General features: G+C 42.4%; 1 protein-coding gene across 1 annotated transcript in view; it reads left to right on the top strand.

Annotated features, from left to right (window-relative positions):
* vps50 (VPS50 subunit of EARP/GARPII complex) overlaps positions 1-22,070 on the top strand; it is a 207,297-nt gene that overhangs the window by 164,775 nt on the left and 20,452 nt on the right. Inside the window, exon 23 of the mRNA XM_079523040.1 lies at positions 14,456-14,604. Within this exon, the coding sequence (XP_079379166.1) occupies positions 14,456-14,604 (149 nt within the window). The remainder of the gene's footprint in view (positions 1-14,455; positions 14,605-22,070) is intronic.

Genomic DNA, 22,070 nt, shown 5'->3' with positions numbered 1-22,070 from the left:
CGAGGCGACACGCTTGGGAGAGGGGCAAAATGAGCTACTGCACAGCCGCGATATACGCACAAATGTCCATCCATCCATAGGCATCCGTCCGTCAGTGTTGACGATGGGTTGCGCCTGAGTGGTCATGTTTTTTTGCAGCGGTGGCTATGGCTGGACAGCCCTGCTCCGGAGTGACAGTCTTTAGCGCAGTTGGCGCAGACAAAACGAGAGGGGACTGGCACAGGAGTGGGGGCTGCTTCACGCAGTTTCCTCTTCTGTCTCTTCGCCTGCAACAAGGAGATGTGTCTCTCCTCGGCACGGCGGGTTCCTGCAGCGACAGTCTGCCTCCAAACGCCACGGTCTTTTGCAGCTTCCTCCCAGTTGTTGTGGTCAATGCCTGCCTGCTTCATATCACGTTTGCAAACGTCCTTGAAGCGCAGGCGTGGGCGACCAAGAGGTCTGGAGCCTGTTGACAGCTCTCCATACAGGACGGCCCTGGGGAGCCGGCTGGGGTCCATCCTGTGGACATGGCCAAGCCACCTGAGGCGGCGCTGGCTCAGCATGGTGAACATGCTGGTGGAGTGAGCATGTTCCAGGACTTCTGTGTTGGGAACTTTGTCCTGCCAAGAGATTCCCAGGATGCGACGTAGACAACGCAGGTGGAAGCTGTTAAGCCGTTTACACACGTTAAATACACCCTCCTAACATGGCCTTAACATGTTTTCGTCCCTGGCACGTTCGCTCGCACAAATCAATACTCATTCAGTCCAATTTTTGAGGGGCGCTAGCTAGCCCCTCCTATGCCCAGCGTTCCGGGTTTGTGTGAATATAAACTTTGGCTTGTGATTGGCTGATCACCCCATAGCTATGATTTGATTGGCTGAGCAAAGTACACATTGAAGATTAAAAGTGAGGACGCCAACAGTGATTGGCCGGAATTGGCATTTGTGATGATTTGATTGGCTGAGCGCAGAATGTGATGTATGATGATAAGAGCGCCCCTCACTTCCCACAAGTGTGATTTTTGAGGGGTGCTAACCCCTCCTATATCCAGCTTTTAGTGTATGTTCACAAACTTTGTCCTACACAAACATTAAATTCCCATTGACAATGAATGGAAAATGTCACGTCATACTGTAGTGTCTGAGCAAATTGTGCTATTGTGTCTATTTTCCGTCATGATGATGTACGATGATAAGAGCGCCCCTCACTTCACACGGGTGTGATTTTTCATATTCCATTCAGATTGGCTCTGATTGACTTCCACATTTCCAGGCCTTATCTAACCAACTAAGTACATTTACTTAAGTACTATACTAAAATGTTTAGGTAATTCTACTTTACTGCAGTATTTCCAATTTTGTGTACTTTTACTTTTACTCCACTACTACATTTCAGACGAAAATATTGTACTTTTACTCCACTACAATTATTTTAAAACATTTGTTACTAGTTACTTTGTAGATTTTGATTATTAAATGGATGAACAAATTAAAGTGAATGGATTGAGCATCCATGCAGTTGAGGCTGTATTCCAATTATTCTATGATTTACCTCTGCAGGTTTGTTAAATTCCACCTTAAAAGGTCTTTGATTTCCCTTCTGATGTGAAATAACTGGACCATGTCGCCACAAAGTCAATATTTTGAGCCTTTTTATTGAATCTCCATTTTATGGCATCTCTTGGATGCACAATGTCGTTTTTTTTTCAACAATGCAAGGTGATAAATCGCACCCGTCACAATGAAATGAACACAACACTTCCCAAGCATTACACGTGAGTGGTGAACTCGTGTTTATTCAGAATTTGTCAAAAATGTTTTTCTTTCATCTTTTTGTCTTTCATTTCTTTTTTTTCCTTTTCCCTAACCAACATTTTGTTTCCTGATTATAGGAATGTTAATTAAAAGATTTAGGTTTATCCTGCTAGGCTGCTAGTTACAAAAACAATGATCACAAGTCTGCAAACTGTTTAGCATTTAACCCATTTTGGTGTTTTAAACATTGTTATAATTTAGCTATTGAAAAATAGCAGATCTACAAGCTCATAGCGCGCCACCGAGTGGCGCGCTACGAGCTTGTAGGTCTGCTATTTTTGAAAAATCGTGGAAAAAAAAAGATTTCAGAAAACTGGAGGATTTAGAAGATTTTTTTTAAATTTCGAGGTCAGGCCTAAATGGGTTAAAACACCAAAAGGGGTTCCCGCCCAAAATGGGTTAATGTGATTGGGTGTAGCTCAAGGCAGATTGAACCATGCAGGGCCATCTGAGCCAATCATAATATGTCTGGGTAAAAGGATTAGCTTGACATTGATTCTGCTATGAATAGGATTATGTTCCAGCTATTTCTAGAAAGCTGTTAAAGGGATTTTGACAAAGTTTTTGTAATTTCTTTATTATTATTGTTTTGTTTTTTTTAAGTTTTCTGAGCTCATCTGCACCCCAAAAAAAACAGAACTTTTAACATTCAGTAGATTTTCTGTGGTCTGGGCTGGGGTTTTCTGGCTTAAACAAGTGCTCTGATTTGCCTGTGGAGTGTGAGGTAACAGTCCACAAATCCCATATATGACATAAGAATTTGCCAGAAGATGTGACTGTTTTCACTGTTTTGCCTGTTTTCATTGCAACTCAAAAGGCTTCAGAAGACGCAAAGAAAATTCCAAACCACAGAAAATACACTCAATTTTCAAAGTTCAGGTTGGGTGGGAGTAATTGACGTCATAAAACCTAAAAGAAAAACGAAAAATAAAAATAGATGAAAATTTATGTTATGAAACCTTTAAATTTGCAAGAGCTCAACTTAGTTTTGTCTGCTCTGTGACCATTTAAGATGTATTTGGTGAGCATGTAGATGTGCTTTTGACAGACCACGACCATCTTGCCATTAATTGAATATGCCCATACGTCCAAACAGAAAAGTCCTATCTGGTTGTATTAAACAACGTAAAACTCACAAATATGTCATGTTGCTATATACTGTACATACTGTAGCAGCAAAACAAAAACCCCAAAATGGGTTCCCGTCTTGAAAGTTAAAAATCAAACGTGTGTGAAGTGAGGGGCGCTAATTCACTCATGTTGATTAGGTGATGTAATGGTGATGTAAAACAAACGGTACAAACACAAACATTAAACGCCATTAACAATAAAGAGACAATATGACGTAATGAGGCACGTAAACTTTCCCTTCATTGTCAATGGCGTTTACAAAACAAACATTGAACTAAAGACAAACATTAAACCTGTGTATAGGAGGGGTTGGTGCCCCTCAAAAAATCACACCAATGTGAAGTGAGGGGCGCTCTTATCATCGTACATCATCATGATGTAACATGTGGATTTGCTCGTCCACATGACGTACAATCTCCATTCACTGTCAATGGGAATTTAATATTTGTGTAGGACAAAAATACCGATTTGCTCGTCCACATATGACGTAAATTCCCCATTCATTGTCAATTGGAATTTAATGTTTGTGTAAGACGAAAATCTACACTAGTAGCTGAATATAGCAGGGGCGCCTAGCGCCCATCAAGAACTCAAAAAGGGGTTCCCATCCTTACGTCACCGCATGGTGTAGGTCTTCCCTTGCATTCCAACGTCAAATATTTTTGTGTTCCCCTGATCAAAAGTCTTTTTGGGCCTCACGCCAGGGCTCCACCGGACGCGTTGCGTCTCCGTCGCGTGCGTCAAAAAACGCACCGGTTCAATTTTAATGCTCGCGTCGCGTCTCCGTCAACGCAACGCAACGCGGGCAGTGGAGCCACCCTTCATTGATTAAAAAGGGAACATTCCCTGACGGTGACGGAGACGCGCCTGGTGGAGCCCTGGTGTTACTCAAACAGCTAAGTAATGGAAACTCTATTATCTAAGGTCCAATGGTGCAAGGTCTAATTCTCCAAGCATTCCTAACCACTTGCAAGATGCAATAAGTCAGTTGGGGAATGACGGTTTACGTATAAGTCACGCTATTTGGGGCCTGCTGTTAATAATTTTTTCATTGGCGTGAAGAAAATCATAATCCTAATGTACGAAGTACGAAGCCACTAACGGAATAGAAAGTATTCATAACATCTGTCCAGTTTCTGGTCCCAACCCTAACCCATTTAGGACTGGAACGCATCGGTGTCGCTTTAGCTTTTAACCACTTTAACCATTATTTAACCCATTATTTAACCCATTATTTAACCCATTATTTAACCCATTTTGACCTGAGATCAGATTCTAAAAATGTCTTCTACATCCTGACAGTTTTCTGAAAAAGCTATGTTTCTATGTCAGTCGTTCTTCGATTTTTCAAAAATAGCAGACCTGCAAGCTCGTAGCGCGCCACTCGGTGGCGCGCTATGAGCTTGTAGATCTGCTATTTTTCAATAGCTAAAGCATAACATAATGCTAACACCAAAAGGGGTTCCCGCCCAAAATGGGTTAAAGCTTTAAAGATCTACAAGCTCATACTGCGGCTCCGAGTGCCGCACTGTGAGCTTGCAGATCTGCTATTTTTGAAAAGGAGTGCAAATCTTTGATATTCTTTCACAGCGAACTTTTTTAACTCAAGTATATTTGCTTCTGGGGGGGTCCCTGGAACAACATATTTTCAGATGGGGGTCGGCGGCCAAATACATATAATTCTGGGGCTCCTTGACGTGAAATAGTTTGAGAACCACTGACACAGAAACATAGGGTTTTTTTTTTCCAGAAAACTGTCATGATTTAGAAGACCTCTGTAGAATTTGGTCTCAGGTCTAAATATGTTAAGAAAGAATGAAGTGAAGTCATACGGTCCTCTGATAAGGCATCCAGCAACCCAACCGTGATAAAATGCTGTTCACACTGATTATAACTCACTGTTACAGTACATTTTTAGATCACCTTGTATTTAACATGATTTAGTCCCAGCGTTGCTTCATAATATCCCATAGGATCTCATAGTATCCCAGCAACATGGAATGCATGCATGTGTCTGCGTTGAGCCATGCGACCCCCCCCTACAATTGCACCGCTTGTGTCATAAGCCTGATGATCTTCCCCTCCTGTTCCACTTCCTTGGGGAGAACACACACAGAAACATTCCAACCCAATCTGAATATCTTATTAACCTGCCAGATGTTTGCTCATCAATTGATTTGATTTGCCTAAATGTCCCCGCACTGTAATTCCAATATGCCGAAGCTCCAAAGGGCAACAACGAATTATGTTAATGATGGTTCATTAAATCATGTTTAATTTCCGTAATGACAATGGATGGAACATCTAATTAACATGGAGTAGGATCTCAAGATGGCTGTCGAATTGTTGCATTCATTATGCTGATCATAGCAGATAGCCCTAAGAGGTTAAATCAGGACCGGGAGAGCTCCAATCAGATGGTCAATGCATAGCTTTCACTATGTAAATAAGGATTAAGATTATAAAATTCCCACAGACCCTTTTAGTCTTTGCCGCTCCATATAATATACAACCAGATCAAAGTAATTTGAACCAACCAACATTGACTTCCATCCAGTGCCGTCACCAGGCACAAATCAGCAGGGGGGCATACTTTTTTCCAAAGGGGGCGCTTAATTTTTCAACCCCCCCCCCTATGTATAACAAATAGTCATCTATTAACAAAGTGATGCTTGAAAAAGGCTACAAATAGGCTACAATTATGCAGCAGCACCAACACCAAACAAAGAAATACAAATATGTTGTGCATTATAATGTCTTCTGCATGCATATGTTACCTTGTATTTCTATTAACTATTTAATTAATTTGAACATGTATAATAATCATGAAGAACTTATAGATTTAACATTTGTAAAACATTAAAATGTTGTTAGGGTAGGGTACTAATGGCCAATCTGGACTGGAGGGGCACAAAATCCAATCTGGGGGGGCAATGCCCCCCTGTAGAGACGGCACTGCTTCCATCCGTACCCTCTCATTTTCCTTTCCATACATGTCTGTTATTGGCCTGGTCAGGGCAGAATTAGCCTCGATACCCAGGCTTTCATTTCTTCTGCGCGAAGGGCAGAATCAGTACTGTAACTAGAAAAAGCCCCCCTCGCGGCACAGGTCTCCACCAGCGCAGGTCAGGTTGTGGCCTCCTGGTGGTGCTATAATAGGCCAATGTGAAAAGGGAGCCATTTGTTCTTATGCCTTGGATGGCAATTGGATGATTTGAGGCATTTTGTTCCAAAAATGTGTGTTGCAAAAATCCACCTGTTGTGGTGTAAGTACTCATTATGCAGAATGTCTCATTTCAAGTTTTAAAAACATTTTGAATAGTTCAAATAGCCAATTATATTACAATGTGTCAATGTAGACTGGCTATTTTAACTATTCAAAAATGTTTTTTCTAAATAGTAAAAAAGGGGGATAAGGGGTTTAGTATGGACGGAAATAGAGCCCATTATCTCTAGCCCATTTTGGGCGGGAACCCCTTTTGGTGTTTTAAGCATTATGTTATGTTTTAGCTATTGAAAAATAGCAGATCTCCAAGCTCATGAGCTATGAGCTGTTTTTTGAAAAAAAGTGAAAAATCTTTGAATATATATTATTTCAGAACGAACGTTTTTAACTCATGTTTGTTTCTGGGGAGGTCCCTGGAACAACATATTTTCAGATGGGGGGTTGGTCGGCCAATTACATATATTTTCGGGGGTCCTTGACATGAAAATGTTTGAGAACCACTGATATAGAAACATGGGTCTTTCAGAAACTGTCAGGATTTAGAAGACATTTGTGGAATCGACCTCAGGTCTAAATGGGCAAGAGTCAAATCTGTCGGATCCCCATATACAGTTGGGTGCCACCGATATTGTCCCTTATCATTTGACCCATTTAGGCCTGACCTCAACATTTTAAAAAATCCTTTTTTCACGATTTTAAAAAAATAGCAGACCTACAAGCTCGTAGCGCGCCACTCGGTGGCGTGCTATGAGCTTGTAGATCTGCTATTTTTCAATAGCTAAATTATAACATAAATGGTAAATGGTAAATGGTGCATTTATATAGCGCCTTTATCCAAGGCACTTTACATAGATTGTGCATTACATTCACCCATTCACACACACATTCATACACCGATTGCAGGGGAAGCCATGCAAGGTACCAACCAGCACATCGGGAGCAATTTGGGGTTCAGTGTCTTGCCCAAGGACACTTCGACATGTAGACAGGAGGAGCCGGGATTCGAACCGCCGACCCATGGATCGTTGGACGACCTGCTCTACCTCCTGAGCCACAGCCTCGTTTAAAACACCAAAAGGGGTTCCCGCCCAAAATGGGTTAACTGTCCTTTTGCGCAGATCACGCAAACCTCAGCAAAAAGAAAAGGACAATATCGATGGCCTCCAACTGTATATCTACAGAACATGCATTCCAATGTGACATGCGGTGCATATGGTGGCATATTTTATTCACAAGGGCATCACGTTTGTAATATCATTCATCGTTAATCATTCCAGCATAAAAGCAAAAACTTCCTGAAGCCCTCAGAAGGAACGACCAGTTTGATCATGCTACACAGGTCCTACATCTGAAATCATTTCTCACATTAGGAAGTGGGTTCTGTAATTTTTTTCCTTCTCTTCTGGATAACCACAATTTGCTCATCTGAAAGACTTAATTTAGTGTCCTATCTTTGTGTGGAATTAAACCATCAGAGAATTCCAGAGGGTGGTTAATAATGCATTTATAGGACTGAGACAAATCTCTAATTTGCAAATTCTGACAGTTTTCAGTGGTTCTCAAACATTTTCAAGGACCCCAAAAATGATATGTATTTGGCCGCCGACCCCATCTGAAAATATGTTGTTCCAGGGACCCCCAGAAGTTAAAATTTTTGCTGTGAAATAATATATATTCCATGAATTGCACACATTTTCATGACTTTTCAAAAATAGCAGATCTCCAAGCTCGTAGTGCGGCACTCGGTGCAGCGCTATGAGCTTGTAGATCTGCTATTTTTCAACAGCTGAAATTTAAAATAATCGTTAAACGCTACATCGACACAGATCCATTCCCGTTCTAAATGGGTTAATATGTTTATACTGTAGAGGGTGACTAATATCATGACATTACCATTCGCTCTGGCGGATTTGAAACAATCTGTTAGGATTGAATCTCCTTTGCTTTCTCTTAAAATGTATACCCAAGGAAATCCAACACACTCTTCTAGAATCAGGGTTTCCATCCAGATGTAATGCTGTTTGCTCTATGCTTTAACCAGAGTTAACTTCCCACTCCCAGACACATCCTTTGCCTCTCAGTCCTTTAACACATTCCACGCGTTATAGTATAATTGACAAGATACCGTGACTGCCGGGATTGTTTCATTACCTTTGGGGCATACGCCAAAGTGTGTGCGCCTGAAAATCCTGAAAATCCTGAAATCCTGAAAATCCGCTTGAAAACAGTCCCATGATTTGTTATTGAGCCGACAAAAAAGCGACTTCCGTGATCCGGGTCACAGACAAAGAGCAAAGCGAGCTAAGATTGTCCCTACCCCCTCGTTCACTTTGCATTGGATTCAGTTTCCCAGAAGCCCTTGCAAGCCAGCGGTTGGTTGATTTCCGGTTACGTCATCATAACGCCTCGGCCTCGCCACAATGTCGATATATAGAGCGAAGTGTTTTATTTCATCTTTTTCTATTTACTTGATCTTGGTTTGGTTCTTGAATCTCTCTCTCTCTCGCTCTCTTACAGTACCTTACTACTTTGTTTAATTCTCACTGCGTTTCCTGCCACAGTATGACACCTGAATGACCTCTGTGTTTGTACCCAAATGTTGGAATAGACGAGACGCATTGCAGTCGGCATAGGAGAGCCACCAGGTTCTGTCTTTTGTAAAAGTCATCTAATCTAAACGTTCGTCTCGTAAAACGTGACAGCGGTTTATGTCCGCATGCAACAGCAGTCTGTCTCTACAGTACAGTTTGATGAAATGTAGAGAGGTAACTGTACTGTATACAGTAAGCGCTGGAAAAGGTCACAGTTTTCTCAGGAGAAAATATTGTTTTCTGCTGATCTGTCTTATTCGTTGTTGTCGGGAGGAATTTAGGAAACATCCTTTTTGCATAAATCAGTGCTATTGAACACCCTTTACATCTGTGTGTTTCGAAAATATTGAACCAATGGAAAGTAGCCCTAGTAAAAAAACATTTCGGACAAAACCTCTTAACTCCATTGGACCCTCAAATGGTCTGATGATCTCCCCCTCTCATGGAAGTAATTGACAATATCTAAAGTCACAACACCAACTTTGATGAGGCAGTATGGCTTTGTTTTCGAAATATAAGGATTCCTTCATTTCCTGAAAAATGAACATTTTGGAGTTATGCAGAGATATGTAAATTGAATGTGGAACAGGATCACCTACATTTCTTGTGTGTTTTTAGGCAATTAATATTACTATATTGTGCTAACTAGATTGCTGGTGCAGGGGACTTTGTCTGTCAGCCCTCATCAACGGCACAAGGTCTTAGTGTTCAAATATTTAACCACATCCCTATTCTGGCACAGACATTTTGGTCAAAATGTCTGATCATCAAGCTTGTGTATCTTTTGAAATTGACTATTTTGGGCAAAGAATTTTGGAGGGGGCCTAGTATAGACCCCTGGGAGAGGCCAGTGAACAAAGTAACTGTATATAGTTTTTAAGTGATATAACTCCGAGAGGTTGCAATGTGGTGTACTGTACACTGTACACATCGCCGCCTTCTTTAGGCTATAGGAAGTTGGAAGCCATAATATTGGCTATGCTGTATCAATTACACTTTTTGACCTCTGGATCAGAGGTCGTTCTTATCATGAATTCTATTCAGTCTGCGCCTGCCGCTCCTAGTGGCAATTAACTGGTCTCTGACAGACTCCAATAAATGACAGTTTCCTATAGCCTATTATAGATGTGCCTGTACATCTTATTTGCCGGGGTGAACACAATGTGTCCATTTATGACTGCACATCGACGCGTTTCATTCACACTTGGCTTCCTTATTCTTCTCAGATGGGTCCTGCGTGTCCTTGAGCGGTATTAGCCTATGAGTTAACGTTCTCTCGCAACATGATCAGCTATTAATGATAAATGACCACAGTGCCTGGTGTCTCGGTTGATTATAGTGCGCACAGACCATTATGTTCCTTGTGAGCGTGGGGGTCTGAGTTTGAACGCGACACCCATTCCAGGGCGGCTGTGGCTCAGGAGGTAGAGCAGGTCGTCCAATGATCCATGGGTCGGCAGTTCGAATCCATGTCGAAGTGTCCTTGGGCAAGACACTGAACCCCAAATTGCTCCCGATGTGCTGGTTGGTACCTTGCATGGCTTCTGCCGCAATCGGTGTATGAATGTGCGTGTGAATGGGTGAATGTAATGCACAATCTATGTAAAGCGCCTTGGATAAAGGCGCTATTTAAATGCACCATTTACCATTTACAGTTGATTTAGGTGACTAAAATGTATTTCGGCGGGCCTTGATGACAATGGGTGATGACTACACTTTTTTTACACTGAAAATAGCAGATCTACAAGCTAACAACGCATTGCTAGCTTGTAGATCGGCTATTTTCAGCATGCAACCATGTGTAAAATGACTTATACTGGATATCTGGTCCACTAGTCCCTTCCTCAAATTTTAGTGTAGTTTTCATTTGTTGACCAAATTGTCAATATCTTTAGTCTTAGTTTTAGTCTCATCATAGCTTAGTTTCCATTTAGTTTTCATCAGTGAAAAATGGTAGTCGACAAACATTTTTTCATCATAGTTTTTCAGCATACAAATGCTGAAAAACATTAATAATAATAACTTTAAAGTAATAATAACCACTGGTTGTCCATAGTAGCAGTTCCTAACCCAGATTAGACACATAATGTATTGTACAGACAGGAGCAGCCCATATATGTAAGCGGATAATGTGGCACGGCTTTAACACATTTTGGACTGAGGTCGAATAAAAAAAAGGCTTCTAAATCCTAACATTTTTATGAAACACCTCAACCTTTTTCATGTCAAGAACCCCCAGAATTATCTCTATTGGGCCACGGACCCCCATCTCAAAATATGTAGTTCCAGGGACCCCCCAGAAGCCAATATTTTAGTTAAAAATGTTCGCTCTGAAATATATATTCACGACTTTTCAAAAATAGCAGACCTACAAGCTCGTAGCGCGCCACTCGGTGGCGCGCTATGAGCTTGTAGATCTGCTATTTTCCAATAGCTAAAGTAGAACAGAATTCTTAAAAACACCAAAAGGGGTTCCCGCCCAAAATGGATTAATAGCATGCTATTTCTTCATTACGCCTGTTATTGTTATTGATCCGTCCTACTCATTTCCCCAGTGGTGTCTCGGTCACAGAGTGCACAGACGGCAGCACAATACAGTGGCTTGTGGGCGGCGATATGTATACTGTACAATAAGCTTGAGGAAAATATTATTGTGCTTCTGTGTGGAAATTGTGTCTCGGTACGCACCAATAGCATGCTGTATGTTGCTGTGCTTGGAAGGTAGGGGGGATTCGGAGAGATTTCATTCAGGTATTTCGAAAAAATAATGAATACTTGGCGCCCGGTGCTTATCGGAATGAGAAATTAGATCATGGCTGGCTTCTGGAGGATTGGTTTGGTCAGCAGAATCTCACGGTGGACAATAATAATGCTCTGTTTGAGGCTTTGGTTGCAATGTGATTTCTGTACTGAACAGCGGGGGGTTTTCAACCCTTTTTTATATCAAGGCCCATTATTTGTTCTGCATCTGAGCCACGCGGACCACCACTTGATGAGATTTAGCCTCTCGAAACTTCCACATTTCCATGCTGTAGGCTATTGATGTTGGTACTGTACCATTGAGAATTTGAGATAACAGGCAAACCACATCAAAATAATAACTCTCTTCTAAAGATCTATAAGGCATCCATTTGGTTACCAACTCTCCATCATGGGGGGGGGGGGGGGGGGGGGACCACCTGGAACAGCCTCAAGGACCACTGGTGGTCCCCGGACCAGTGTTTGAAAAACACTGCTCCCATGCTTACGGAAATAATTTGAGGGTCCTGGAATTTATCAAAGGTCCTGGAAAGAATATTTGGATATGAAAAAAACATGTATAACATTACACAAAATATGTAACAGAAGTCGTTTTTCGCTGAACAGGCGTGATTGGTCTGGATGTGACAAAAATAACATCTACAAGCGTGCTCCTATGCCCTAAAATAGGTGGTGTAGCACATGGGTTCTCAACCTGGGGGTTGCCAAATTATTTTGGGGGATCCTCAGATTATTAAAAAAAGAAATCCCCTTTTATTTTGCAACTGCATGGCTGGAAAATGGAGATTAAGAGTTTACATAGTACACATAGTACATGCATAAACTTTCCTCAAGGATTATATCTGGTTTCAGTATTTATTTTCTCTATTATTACGGTTGCGGTGAATTTGTATTGGGGTTGGTTTGGTGGGCGGGGGGGGGCACGAGACATGGCCAAAGTATTTCCTGGGATCCCCAGTCAAAAACGTTGAGAACCCCTGGTGTAGCAAAACACTTTACACATTTTAATGTTTTATATATGCAAATGAGGCATTATATAGGAAAATATGCAAAACATTTAAAATATGAAAAACCTACTACTGTGGAAGGGTTATCATCAGTGTTGTAAATAACGCCCTTACATCACGTTGCATTACCTAACAAAACTACTTTTTGCAGTAACTTGTAACCTAACGCTTTACATTTCCCCATTCCATAACGGCCTTATAGTTATTGTGCGTGCGTTACCCGCGTTATGGCGTTATGTTATGTCAACTTATGTGATCCGAGTGAAAAGTCTCCCCATGCAGCGCCGTGAGTCTATCTGTCATACAGGCACGTCTCGTCTCTATGCTGAGAGAGCGCTCTCTGTGTTGTACTTTGTTGACAGTTTGTGCTCTCATACTAGCCTCTGAGACCACTCTAACATGAACAAAGCACGTCGCAGAAGAGGTCATTGATTGGCTAACGTAGGGCAAGATTTCAGGGTAAGCCAATCAGAGACAGTCTGACAGAGTAGGTCAGAATACAAGCATTATTCTAATTTCTGGCAATCATTTTGTCAAGTTGACTCTTGGTGACATGCTGCTGTGGCGATTTAAAATCTTTGTCTGTTTTAGTGGTGTTGGTCCATCTGCCCGCACTGGACAATGCTTTCTGTCCGCCACATAATTTGCATTTCACCTCGATGTTTTTGTCGTCCTTTACCCGCAGCATGTCACCAAAAGTCAACCCAAGTATAAAACAGGCATAAACTATTCCTTATTATTTTGTGAAAAGGTGTTGTGGGTGACATTATTTCTAAGCTTAAAAGGCCATAGTTTCAACTGAAAACGTGGTTGGAGAAATGCCGGAGGAATTGTCCTCAGGCATGTACACAGTACGTACAGTGTGGTATATTTTAATCTGTAGTTTGCACTGTGTGTTTGGTAGTAGGGATGTCCCGATCACGTTCTTTTGCCCCCGATCCTATTCCGATCATTTGATTTTGAGTATCTGCCGATACTGATTTACCCCGATGCAATATTATAGAACACTTATGCCATATCACAATAGTACAATATCCAGTCTAATATCATGATAAACATATAATATTTATGCTAGGGGATGTCCCAATCACCATTTTTTGCTCCCAATCCAATTCCGATCATTTGAAAATGACGTGATCGGCCCCGATTTCCGATCACGTGATCGGATCGGGACAACCCTATTTGATAGCTGTAGAAGGAGCGGCCGCACACACACTGCGCTGTTGTCAAACAATAGATTTTCAACTGAAGAAAAAACAACACCCACACACCTACTACAAGTCATTGAAATGTTGATCAGTATTTTCCTTCTTATTGATGCTTCTCAGTGCAGATTGCTTAAAATAGCATCAGTCCTTACTGTATATCCTCGCGCTACTCACACAACGTATATTGATCTCTGTTTCTACTTTTATAATGAGCCTTGTTTCAATACTGCATGGAAGATGCATATTATTATTATTATTTTTAACAGATGAACAGTTATTTTGTTTGTGGATGCTTATGTCAGTGGTTCTCAAAGTGGGGTCCGGGGACCCCCAGGGGTCCTTGAGGGAGTTCCAGGGGGTACCCAGCTAAATGATAGATAGTTAGGAACAAAATGGACCCTTAAGAGTCTGTAACTCAGAGTGTAACTCAAATGGTCCATTTGTACCCTCAGAGTTAAATTAACTTAGATTTTAGTATATAAATTGGGGTCGCAGAGATAGAAATGCCATTAAATGGGGGTCTGTAGCCTAATGCAAGTCAAACTGGGGGGGGGGGGGGGGTGGTCCTTGAAAATAAAATGGTTGAGACTTGAGAGTCACTGCTAGAGCTGTAAACATCTTCAATTGAGGGTCCTGATAAGTGTCAATTTGGGGGTCCTTTCCTGGACATGACAAAGTGTTGAGAACCATGTTGCTTATGTTGCACATTTTCCTCCATGCTCTGTGTTAACTCCAGGAATCACTCGGGGAGACTTCGGGGGTCCACGGTCCAGTAGAGGACAGGAAGGAGAAGGTCCCCAGCCCCCACCTCAGCCAGATGGTGGTCCTCACAAACGGCAGCACGCTCTACGGCCTGGCCCAACGCGTCGTGGCCACAGAGTCTCTGTAAGTAAAGTACTCTCAAACATAACCAAACATCACAAAACGTCCATGTTCCGTAATCACCACAGCTTAAACAATTTAGACCTGATGTCACCTTAGCTTTTACCACTTTAATCGTTATTTTAAACTTTAGCTGTTGAAAAATCGCAGATCTACAAGCTCATAGATGAAGTTGTAGATCGGCTATTTTTGAAGGATCCTGAAAATGTGTCCAAATCTTTGAATATATATTATTTCCCAGCTAATGCTTTTAACTCATTTCTTTGCTTCTGGGGGATCCCTGCCTGGAACAGCATATTTTGAGACATATAATTCTACGGGTACTTGACATGAAATAGTTTGAGAACCACTGATATAGAAACATTTCTGAAAACTGTCATGATTTAGAACAGGGGTTCTCAACGTTTTTGTCTGGGGGCCCCTGGAAATGCTTTGGCCATGTCTCGCGACCCACGGGTTGAGAACCCCTGATTTAGAAGACATTTGTAGAATCTGGTCTCAGTCCTAAATGGGTTAAAAAGGTGTGATGTCTTCCTTTATCCACTTGTCTTAAACCCTATTGTGCTTCATTGCCCGGCGTCCCACAAGGCTCTGTGCGTGGCGTTCTTCTCCTTTTTTCCCCCATAGCACCAAAATCGCCACAGAAAATGACCGATCTACAATCTCACTTGTTGAGTTGTAGATTGGCTGTTTTGCACCGACTCGTCGCCTGTTATGGCGTGTCCAGAACAGTGGACGCTAGGGTGTTCATGTGGTTTAGTAGGTATTGGATGGAGCCCGCACACCATGGGTATAAGAAAGACGTTCTTTATTGAAAGTTCTGACAACGTTTCGATCTATTTGATCTTCATCAGGTCATGTGTTCATGTGGTTTAGACATTTTTAATTTACGTTCATGAAGTGATACAAGCGTCCAACCTAATCATCATCCTGCCTAGGTGAAATTAAGTGGAAATGCCACCTAACAACAGGGCCTACAATATTATGAACTCAAAAGTGCTGAAGCCTCAGGCAATGTTCTTCTGGGGGCAGATAATGAGAAGTCACAAGCACTTAATTATGTGCCTTCCCCAAGCTGCCCACTGGGTCTCGCGTGGCCATTCCGATGTAACTGGGGACTTAACATTCATCTCAGCAGTCCCCCGACTCCCCCCCCCCCCCCCCCCCCCCCCATCAGCTTAGAGGCAGTTTCTCCAATCACTTGCCTGGCCCCAAGGAGCTGTTAACTGCATGTCGGTACTGTTACATTGTACAGGCCTTGGCTGTGTGTGTGTGTGTGTGTGTGTGTTCGTGTGTGCGTGCATGCGTGCGCGCGGGGGCTGGGAAGGAGCGGGGCGGGCGCAGTCAGTGCACACATGCATGAAGTCAAGGCAGATGGCTGTGTAGTACAGATGCTCGCTTATTATATGTTAAATTATGAGAAACAACAAAAATAAAAACTTCGGCAAAAACAGAAGCGCAACACAAGGATGAAAGAAACATTCAATCAATGTCCGTTTTGCTAATTCACAACAACAACAACTACTACTACTACTTTGGTGATGTTAAAACTTACATCAACAACAACTTACATCAACAACGGAAACCTACAACAACGGAAGTTGTTGTAGGTTATATGTGGCCTGTGTGTGGGGATTATCTGATGCGATCTGACACATGGGGACGTCTGCAGTCTAAACCAAATATGTCTTCTACTCCTTCTGGAATTCTGTATGCAGAACATCCAGATGTTAAGACACCAACTCATCAACAGCCAGATGGGTTTGTACTCTTTTAGGGAGGGGAAAAAAAGATGGAGGAATGAAAAAGTTTTTCACCGATTTGTAGGCTGAAAAGAAAGAAAAACATAAAATATCTGAAGCAATTTACAATTTACAATTTAGGCATTTAGCAGACGCTCTTAATCCAGAGCGACTTACATTAAGCAATAACAAAAGCATGGCATACATCACATATATAAAACGTAGTTATCATGAATCATGCGTAGACTAAGAACGTAACAGTGGAGTATCTATGTAAACTATACATACTATACTAGTATACTATATAATATATTATACATGTGTACTATAAAGTGCTATGACTACATGAAGTGCAATTCTAGAGCTGTCTACGTAACAAGCTATAAGTCTGTTTAAAATACTATCTAAGTCTACATAATGTGCTATCTAAGGGGCTAGGCTAGGGCAAGTGCTACGGGCCATGGTGGAGTCTGAAGAGGTGGGTTTTCAGACTACGGCGGAAGATTGGGAGTGAGGCTGCAGTTCTGACTGTGATGGGAAGTGCATTCCATAGTTTTGGAGCCAGAAGGGAGAAGAGTTTGGGACGTGTGGAGCGTTGCGTTTTTAGTGAAGGTACCTCCAGCTTCCCTGCGTTGGCTGATCTGAGTGCGCGGGAGGGTTTGTAGGGTACGATCATACTTGTGAGATATGGGGGGGCCATGCCTTTGGTTGCTTTGAATGCCAGCATCAGAGTTTTGTATTCTGTGCGGGCAGCGACCGGGAGCCAATGGAGGGAGCGGAGAAGGGGGGTGACGTGTGAGAATTTTGGCTGGTTGAAGACCAAGCGGGCTGCGGCATTTTGGATCAGTTGGAGGGGCTTAAGTGCACATGCCGGTAGGCCAGTAAGGAGGGAGTTACAATAGTCAAGTTTTGACAAGACTGTTGTCTGGATTAGGAGCTGGGCTGACTCCTGGGTGAGGAACGGTCTAATTCGTCGTATGTTGTAGAGTGTAAACCTACAGGATCTAGTGACAGCTGTGATGTGTGTTTTGAACGAGAGCTGACTGTCCAGGACAACACCAGGACAACACCAAGCAAAAGGAATAGGTGGAGCAGGCATTCTTCTAGTTACAGATTCATCACGGATTTAACCCCATTTACTGTAGATCTGTGTCACCTTATACTAGCTTTTAAGTGATATAAGTCGCAGGCTCTACACTTGGTATACCGTAAGTTCACAAAAATGGCTTCTTTGAATGTGAGGGCTCAAAGCATAGTCAGCCATTTTGATCAAACCATTAGCTAACCTCAACATTTAACATATTTGGGGTGATCACAGGGAGACTTGTGTCATTACAGCCTCGGGTGCTTCAGAAAAGTCTTGTCAAGAGCGCCGCTGAACTAGTGGTTAAGGCGCATGCCATATAGGGCAGCATAATGTGTGTCTTAAGTACCAGGTCTTATGACTTAACTTAAGACCTGGAGGCGTGGTCAATGCTGTTTGGCCACTCAGAATAGCCAAATGGCATTGATCACGCCTCCAGGTCTTAAGTTAAGTAATAAGACCTGGTACTTAAGACACGCATAATACTGCTCTTAATGCCTGACAGTGAGTCGCAGGTTCAATTCCCGAGCCCAACGACTTTTGCTGCGTGGTTCCTCCCTGTCTCTCTCACCGCTTCCTGTCTCTCTCTACTGTATAATAAGGCAGAAAACCTCAATGAATTCAAGGCTTCATGGGGTCTCCAATTGATCCAAAATGCCGCAGCTCACTTGGTCTTCAACCAGCCAGAATTATCACATGTCTCCCCCCTTCTCCGCTCCCTCCATTGGCTCCCGGTCGCTGCCCGCACAGAGCACAAAACTCTGATGCTGGCCTTCAAAGCAACCAAAGGTATGGCACTGGCATTATCTTGCAAGTCTGATCGAAGCCTACAAACCCTCCCGCCCGCTCAGATCAGCCCACGCAGGGAAGCTGGAAGTACTCCCCTAAAAACGCCGGGACAACGCTCCACACGTCCCAAACTCTTCTCCCTTCTGGATCCAAAACTATGGAATGCACTTCCCATTGCAATCAGAACTGCAGACTCACTCCCAATCTTAGTCTGAAAACCCACCTCTTCAGACTCCATTTTAGCCCGTAGCACTTGCCCTAGCCTCCACGACCTTACAGGCGTATGCAAAGGCTCAATTTATATAACTTAGATAGCATTTTATGTAGACATAGCAGTTTCATTAGATAGATATTCCACTATTAGGTTCTTAGCTTACGTATGTTACGTATTTGTATGTATTTGAAATGAGCATGTTTTTGTTCTCTAACTGTAAGTCACTCTGGATTTAGAGCGTCTGCTAAATGCCTAAATTGTGTGTAACCCCCGGATGCCCACCACCATGGAGACTGGGGTTCTGAACTGAATAGCGTGTTCCTCCATATGCTTTATTCATACCTGGGCAACTAGCGGCCCGGGGGCCACATGTGGCGTGTCACACTGCCACACGCTTTGAGCTTGTGGATCGGCTGATGACACATGTATCAGAGAAGACACTCTACACATCCTCCCCGAAATCAACAAGTAGCCGTCTGCAATGGCGGGTACTACATGGGAGACTTGGGAATCTGCGACTAACGACTAAATTGGTAGAGCATTTTAAATTAATAAAAAGATGATCATCTCAGAGGACCTTGCATCTGAGAGGGAAAAACAGCCGTTGATAATGTTCCACTGAAACGTTATAACCAGTAAAGCTCTGGTGCCCTTTGAGGGGAAAAAAATTAATGATTAGGAACTCTATTACTCCCTGTTGTCTAAATGTCATGTTTACAGTTTACCCGAGCAAGCATGAACGGATCAGTGACAGCGTTACGTTACGTGATGAACTATTATCAGCTTGGGGTAAACACAAGCTGTTTCCTAAACTCTCAGGTAAAAAGAAAAAATGTATTCCGCATAGAGCTTACTAAGCTCAGCCAGCACTTGTTCTACAACATATCTTCTAAATAGGTAGGTAAAAAAACCTATGTTTCTATATCAGTGGTTCTCAAACTATTTTATGTCCAGGAGCCCCAGAATTATATGTATTTGGCCGCGACCCCCATCTGAAAATATATGTTGTTCCAGGGACCCCCCCCCCCCCCCCCCCCCCCCCCCCCCAGAAGGAAATATTTGAGTAAAAAACGCTGTGAAATAATATATATTCAAAGATTTTTTTTTGGTGCCCCAAATAGCCCCACGGATGCTCTGGTTATAAGAGTCATTCATTTGTCTGGTATTGAAGTTGAATTACTTCAGCGCAGTCATCTGGAGTGCATTTATAGATATATTTTTTTCAACAGTTTATAGGCCTCCGTGGATCATTGTTTTAATTATTTCTCAGCAGGAACCGGTGTATGCAACAAGCACACACTGATAGAACAAATCCCGACAATTGAATCGTCTAAACATCATTTTGGAAATGTATTCATCATTGGCAGGCTAATTGTTTCTTCCTCAAGTTATACTGCCACCATAAAAATCTGAATGGGGGAATGCTTTTATCTGTTTAAAACTGATTTATCTTTTTTTGAATATCGGTGATCATCAGATCCCCATTCCAAAGTGTGCGTGCGTGCGTGCGTGTGAGAGAGAGAGAGAGAGAGAGAGAGAGATGATGATGCCTGGGCCAGCTTAGCGGTCCAGGCACCTTGGCTGGTAATCCACACAGTGTGTCGCGAGTTCGAGTCCCGATCCAGACGAACTTTGCTGTGTGTCTTCCCCTTAGAGTATATATGAATAGAGACGGCACCAGAGTTCTCCTCCCATCCACTAGCATTAAGTTGCTCAAAAGCGCATGAGGCGATTTCACTCCTCCTTCCGGGTAGGAACAGAGTGCATTCTGGGATGGATTTGCCCCAATAACAACAACGCGCTGCTGTTGACTATCATTGCGCGCGCTCACGTATGAAACAGAGTTCACGTGGCATGGGCCCAATAACATGAACGTGCGCAATGATAGTCAACGGACCAGCGTTGCAATGACAAATTCGGCCACTATGTCCATTTCGCCTCAGGGTTTCCTCCGGGTGCCGTCTCTATTCATATATATACTCTAAGGTCTTCCCCCCATCTCTCTCCCCGTTTCCTGTCTACTTACTATCTGTCAATAAAGGCAAAAAAGCCCAAAAAATATCTTACAAAAAAGTTACTCTCACGTTAAAACGGCGGCCGTCAATTTACCTTTTAGCATTGCTCCGGTTGCTATGCAACGCCTCCGTCCCCACCAGCTATGGGATTTTTACATCCAGGCTCCATTTATCTCCATTAAAAGCAGGATTTTCAATGCCCTGTATCTCTAAAGCTTCGAGCACTGTCCATGGTGAGCCGCCGCGCATCCTATGATTGGATTTCATTCGTGACGGGAATCAATGCTGGCACATGTTAGCTGTGTTTATGCTACCACCTAGTGGGCAGCGAAATAATTAAGTACTGTAAAATAAACCTCAGTCATGAATGTGGTGGTCACATTGCTTAAATACATTGATCCAAATCAGAACACACACACACACACACACACACACACACACACACACACACACACACACACACACACACATGGAGTGGTTAGAACACAAACATTAAAGAATGCCCCAACATTCCTACATTCCGGCCAGGAGTTTGTCTTCATCAGAGGCCCGTCGATTGTGACTGCTCAATTTGAGGGGCCAGTTGAGGGATTCTTTTTTAGATTAAAGGCGATGCCCCGTAAAGGACAATAAACGTAACTGAAATGCCCGACTGGAATTTTGTCACAAACAACACCGACTCAAGAATGTATTCCGTTTATGTAATTTGCCATATACCTCACCAAATGTAAATGCTGTGTGTGGTTTGAATGCACCTCTAACCTAGTTTGACCTGCCATGTTCACCATGGAGTCAAGTAACTAAGTACATTTACTTAAGTACTGTACTTAAGTACAATTTGGAGGTATTTTTTTGTACTTTACTTCTACTCCACTACATCTCAGAGGCAAATATTGTACTTTTACGCCACTACATTCATTTGAAAACTTTAGTTTGCTAGTTACTTTGTAGATTTTGATTTATTATTACAAACCGTGCATTAACCACTTCAGCCCTGCATACATTTCGACCATTTGGAAATAGCCGATCCACAATTTCACAATAGGTGCGTTTACATGGACACCTTTCTTCCAATCTGATTAAAATAAACCCGATTGAAGGTTTTGGATCAAGTGTTTACATGGGGCAAGTTCAATCCGATCAGGTGTTTACATGTGCCCACTTTTAATCAGATTAGCTGCTGTTTGTATAATGAAATCAGACCCATCTGAACAGAGTGGTGATGTACTCAGGGGCGACCTTAGAGATCGGGAGGTCCCGTTCATGACGTCATAATTGTAATAATTAATAATTATTATTAAAAAAAAAAAAAAATGTTTTTTTTCCTCTTTTTTTGTCAGTGTCTCAGCGCTGCTAGTGCAGTGAGTGCACGCGGGAGGCCCCGTTCATGACGTCATCATTTTAATAATTAATAATTATTATCAAAAAAAATAAAAAAATAAAAATGTCCCTCTTTTTTTGTCAGTGTCTCAGCGCTGCTAGTGCAGTGAGTGCACGCGGGAGGCCCCGTTCATGACGTCATAATTTTAATAATTAATAATTATTATCAAAAAAAAAAAAAAAATGTTTTTTTTCCTCTTTTTTTTGTCAGTGTCTCAGCGCTGCTAGTGCAGTGAGTGCACGCG

The sequence above is a fragment of the Electrona antarctica genome, assembly GCF_951216825.1.
Source record: "Electrona antarctica genome assembly, chromosome: 15".
Taxonomy (NCBI): Eukaryota; Metazoa; Chordata; class Actinopteri; order Myctophiformes; family Myctophidae; genus Electrona; species Electrona antarctica.
This window is presented reverse-complemented; position numbering and strand designations above follow the sequence as displayed.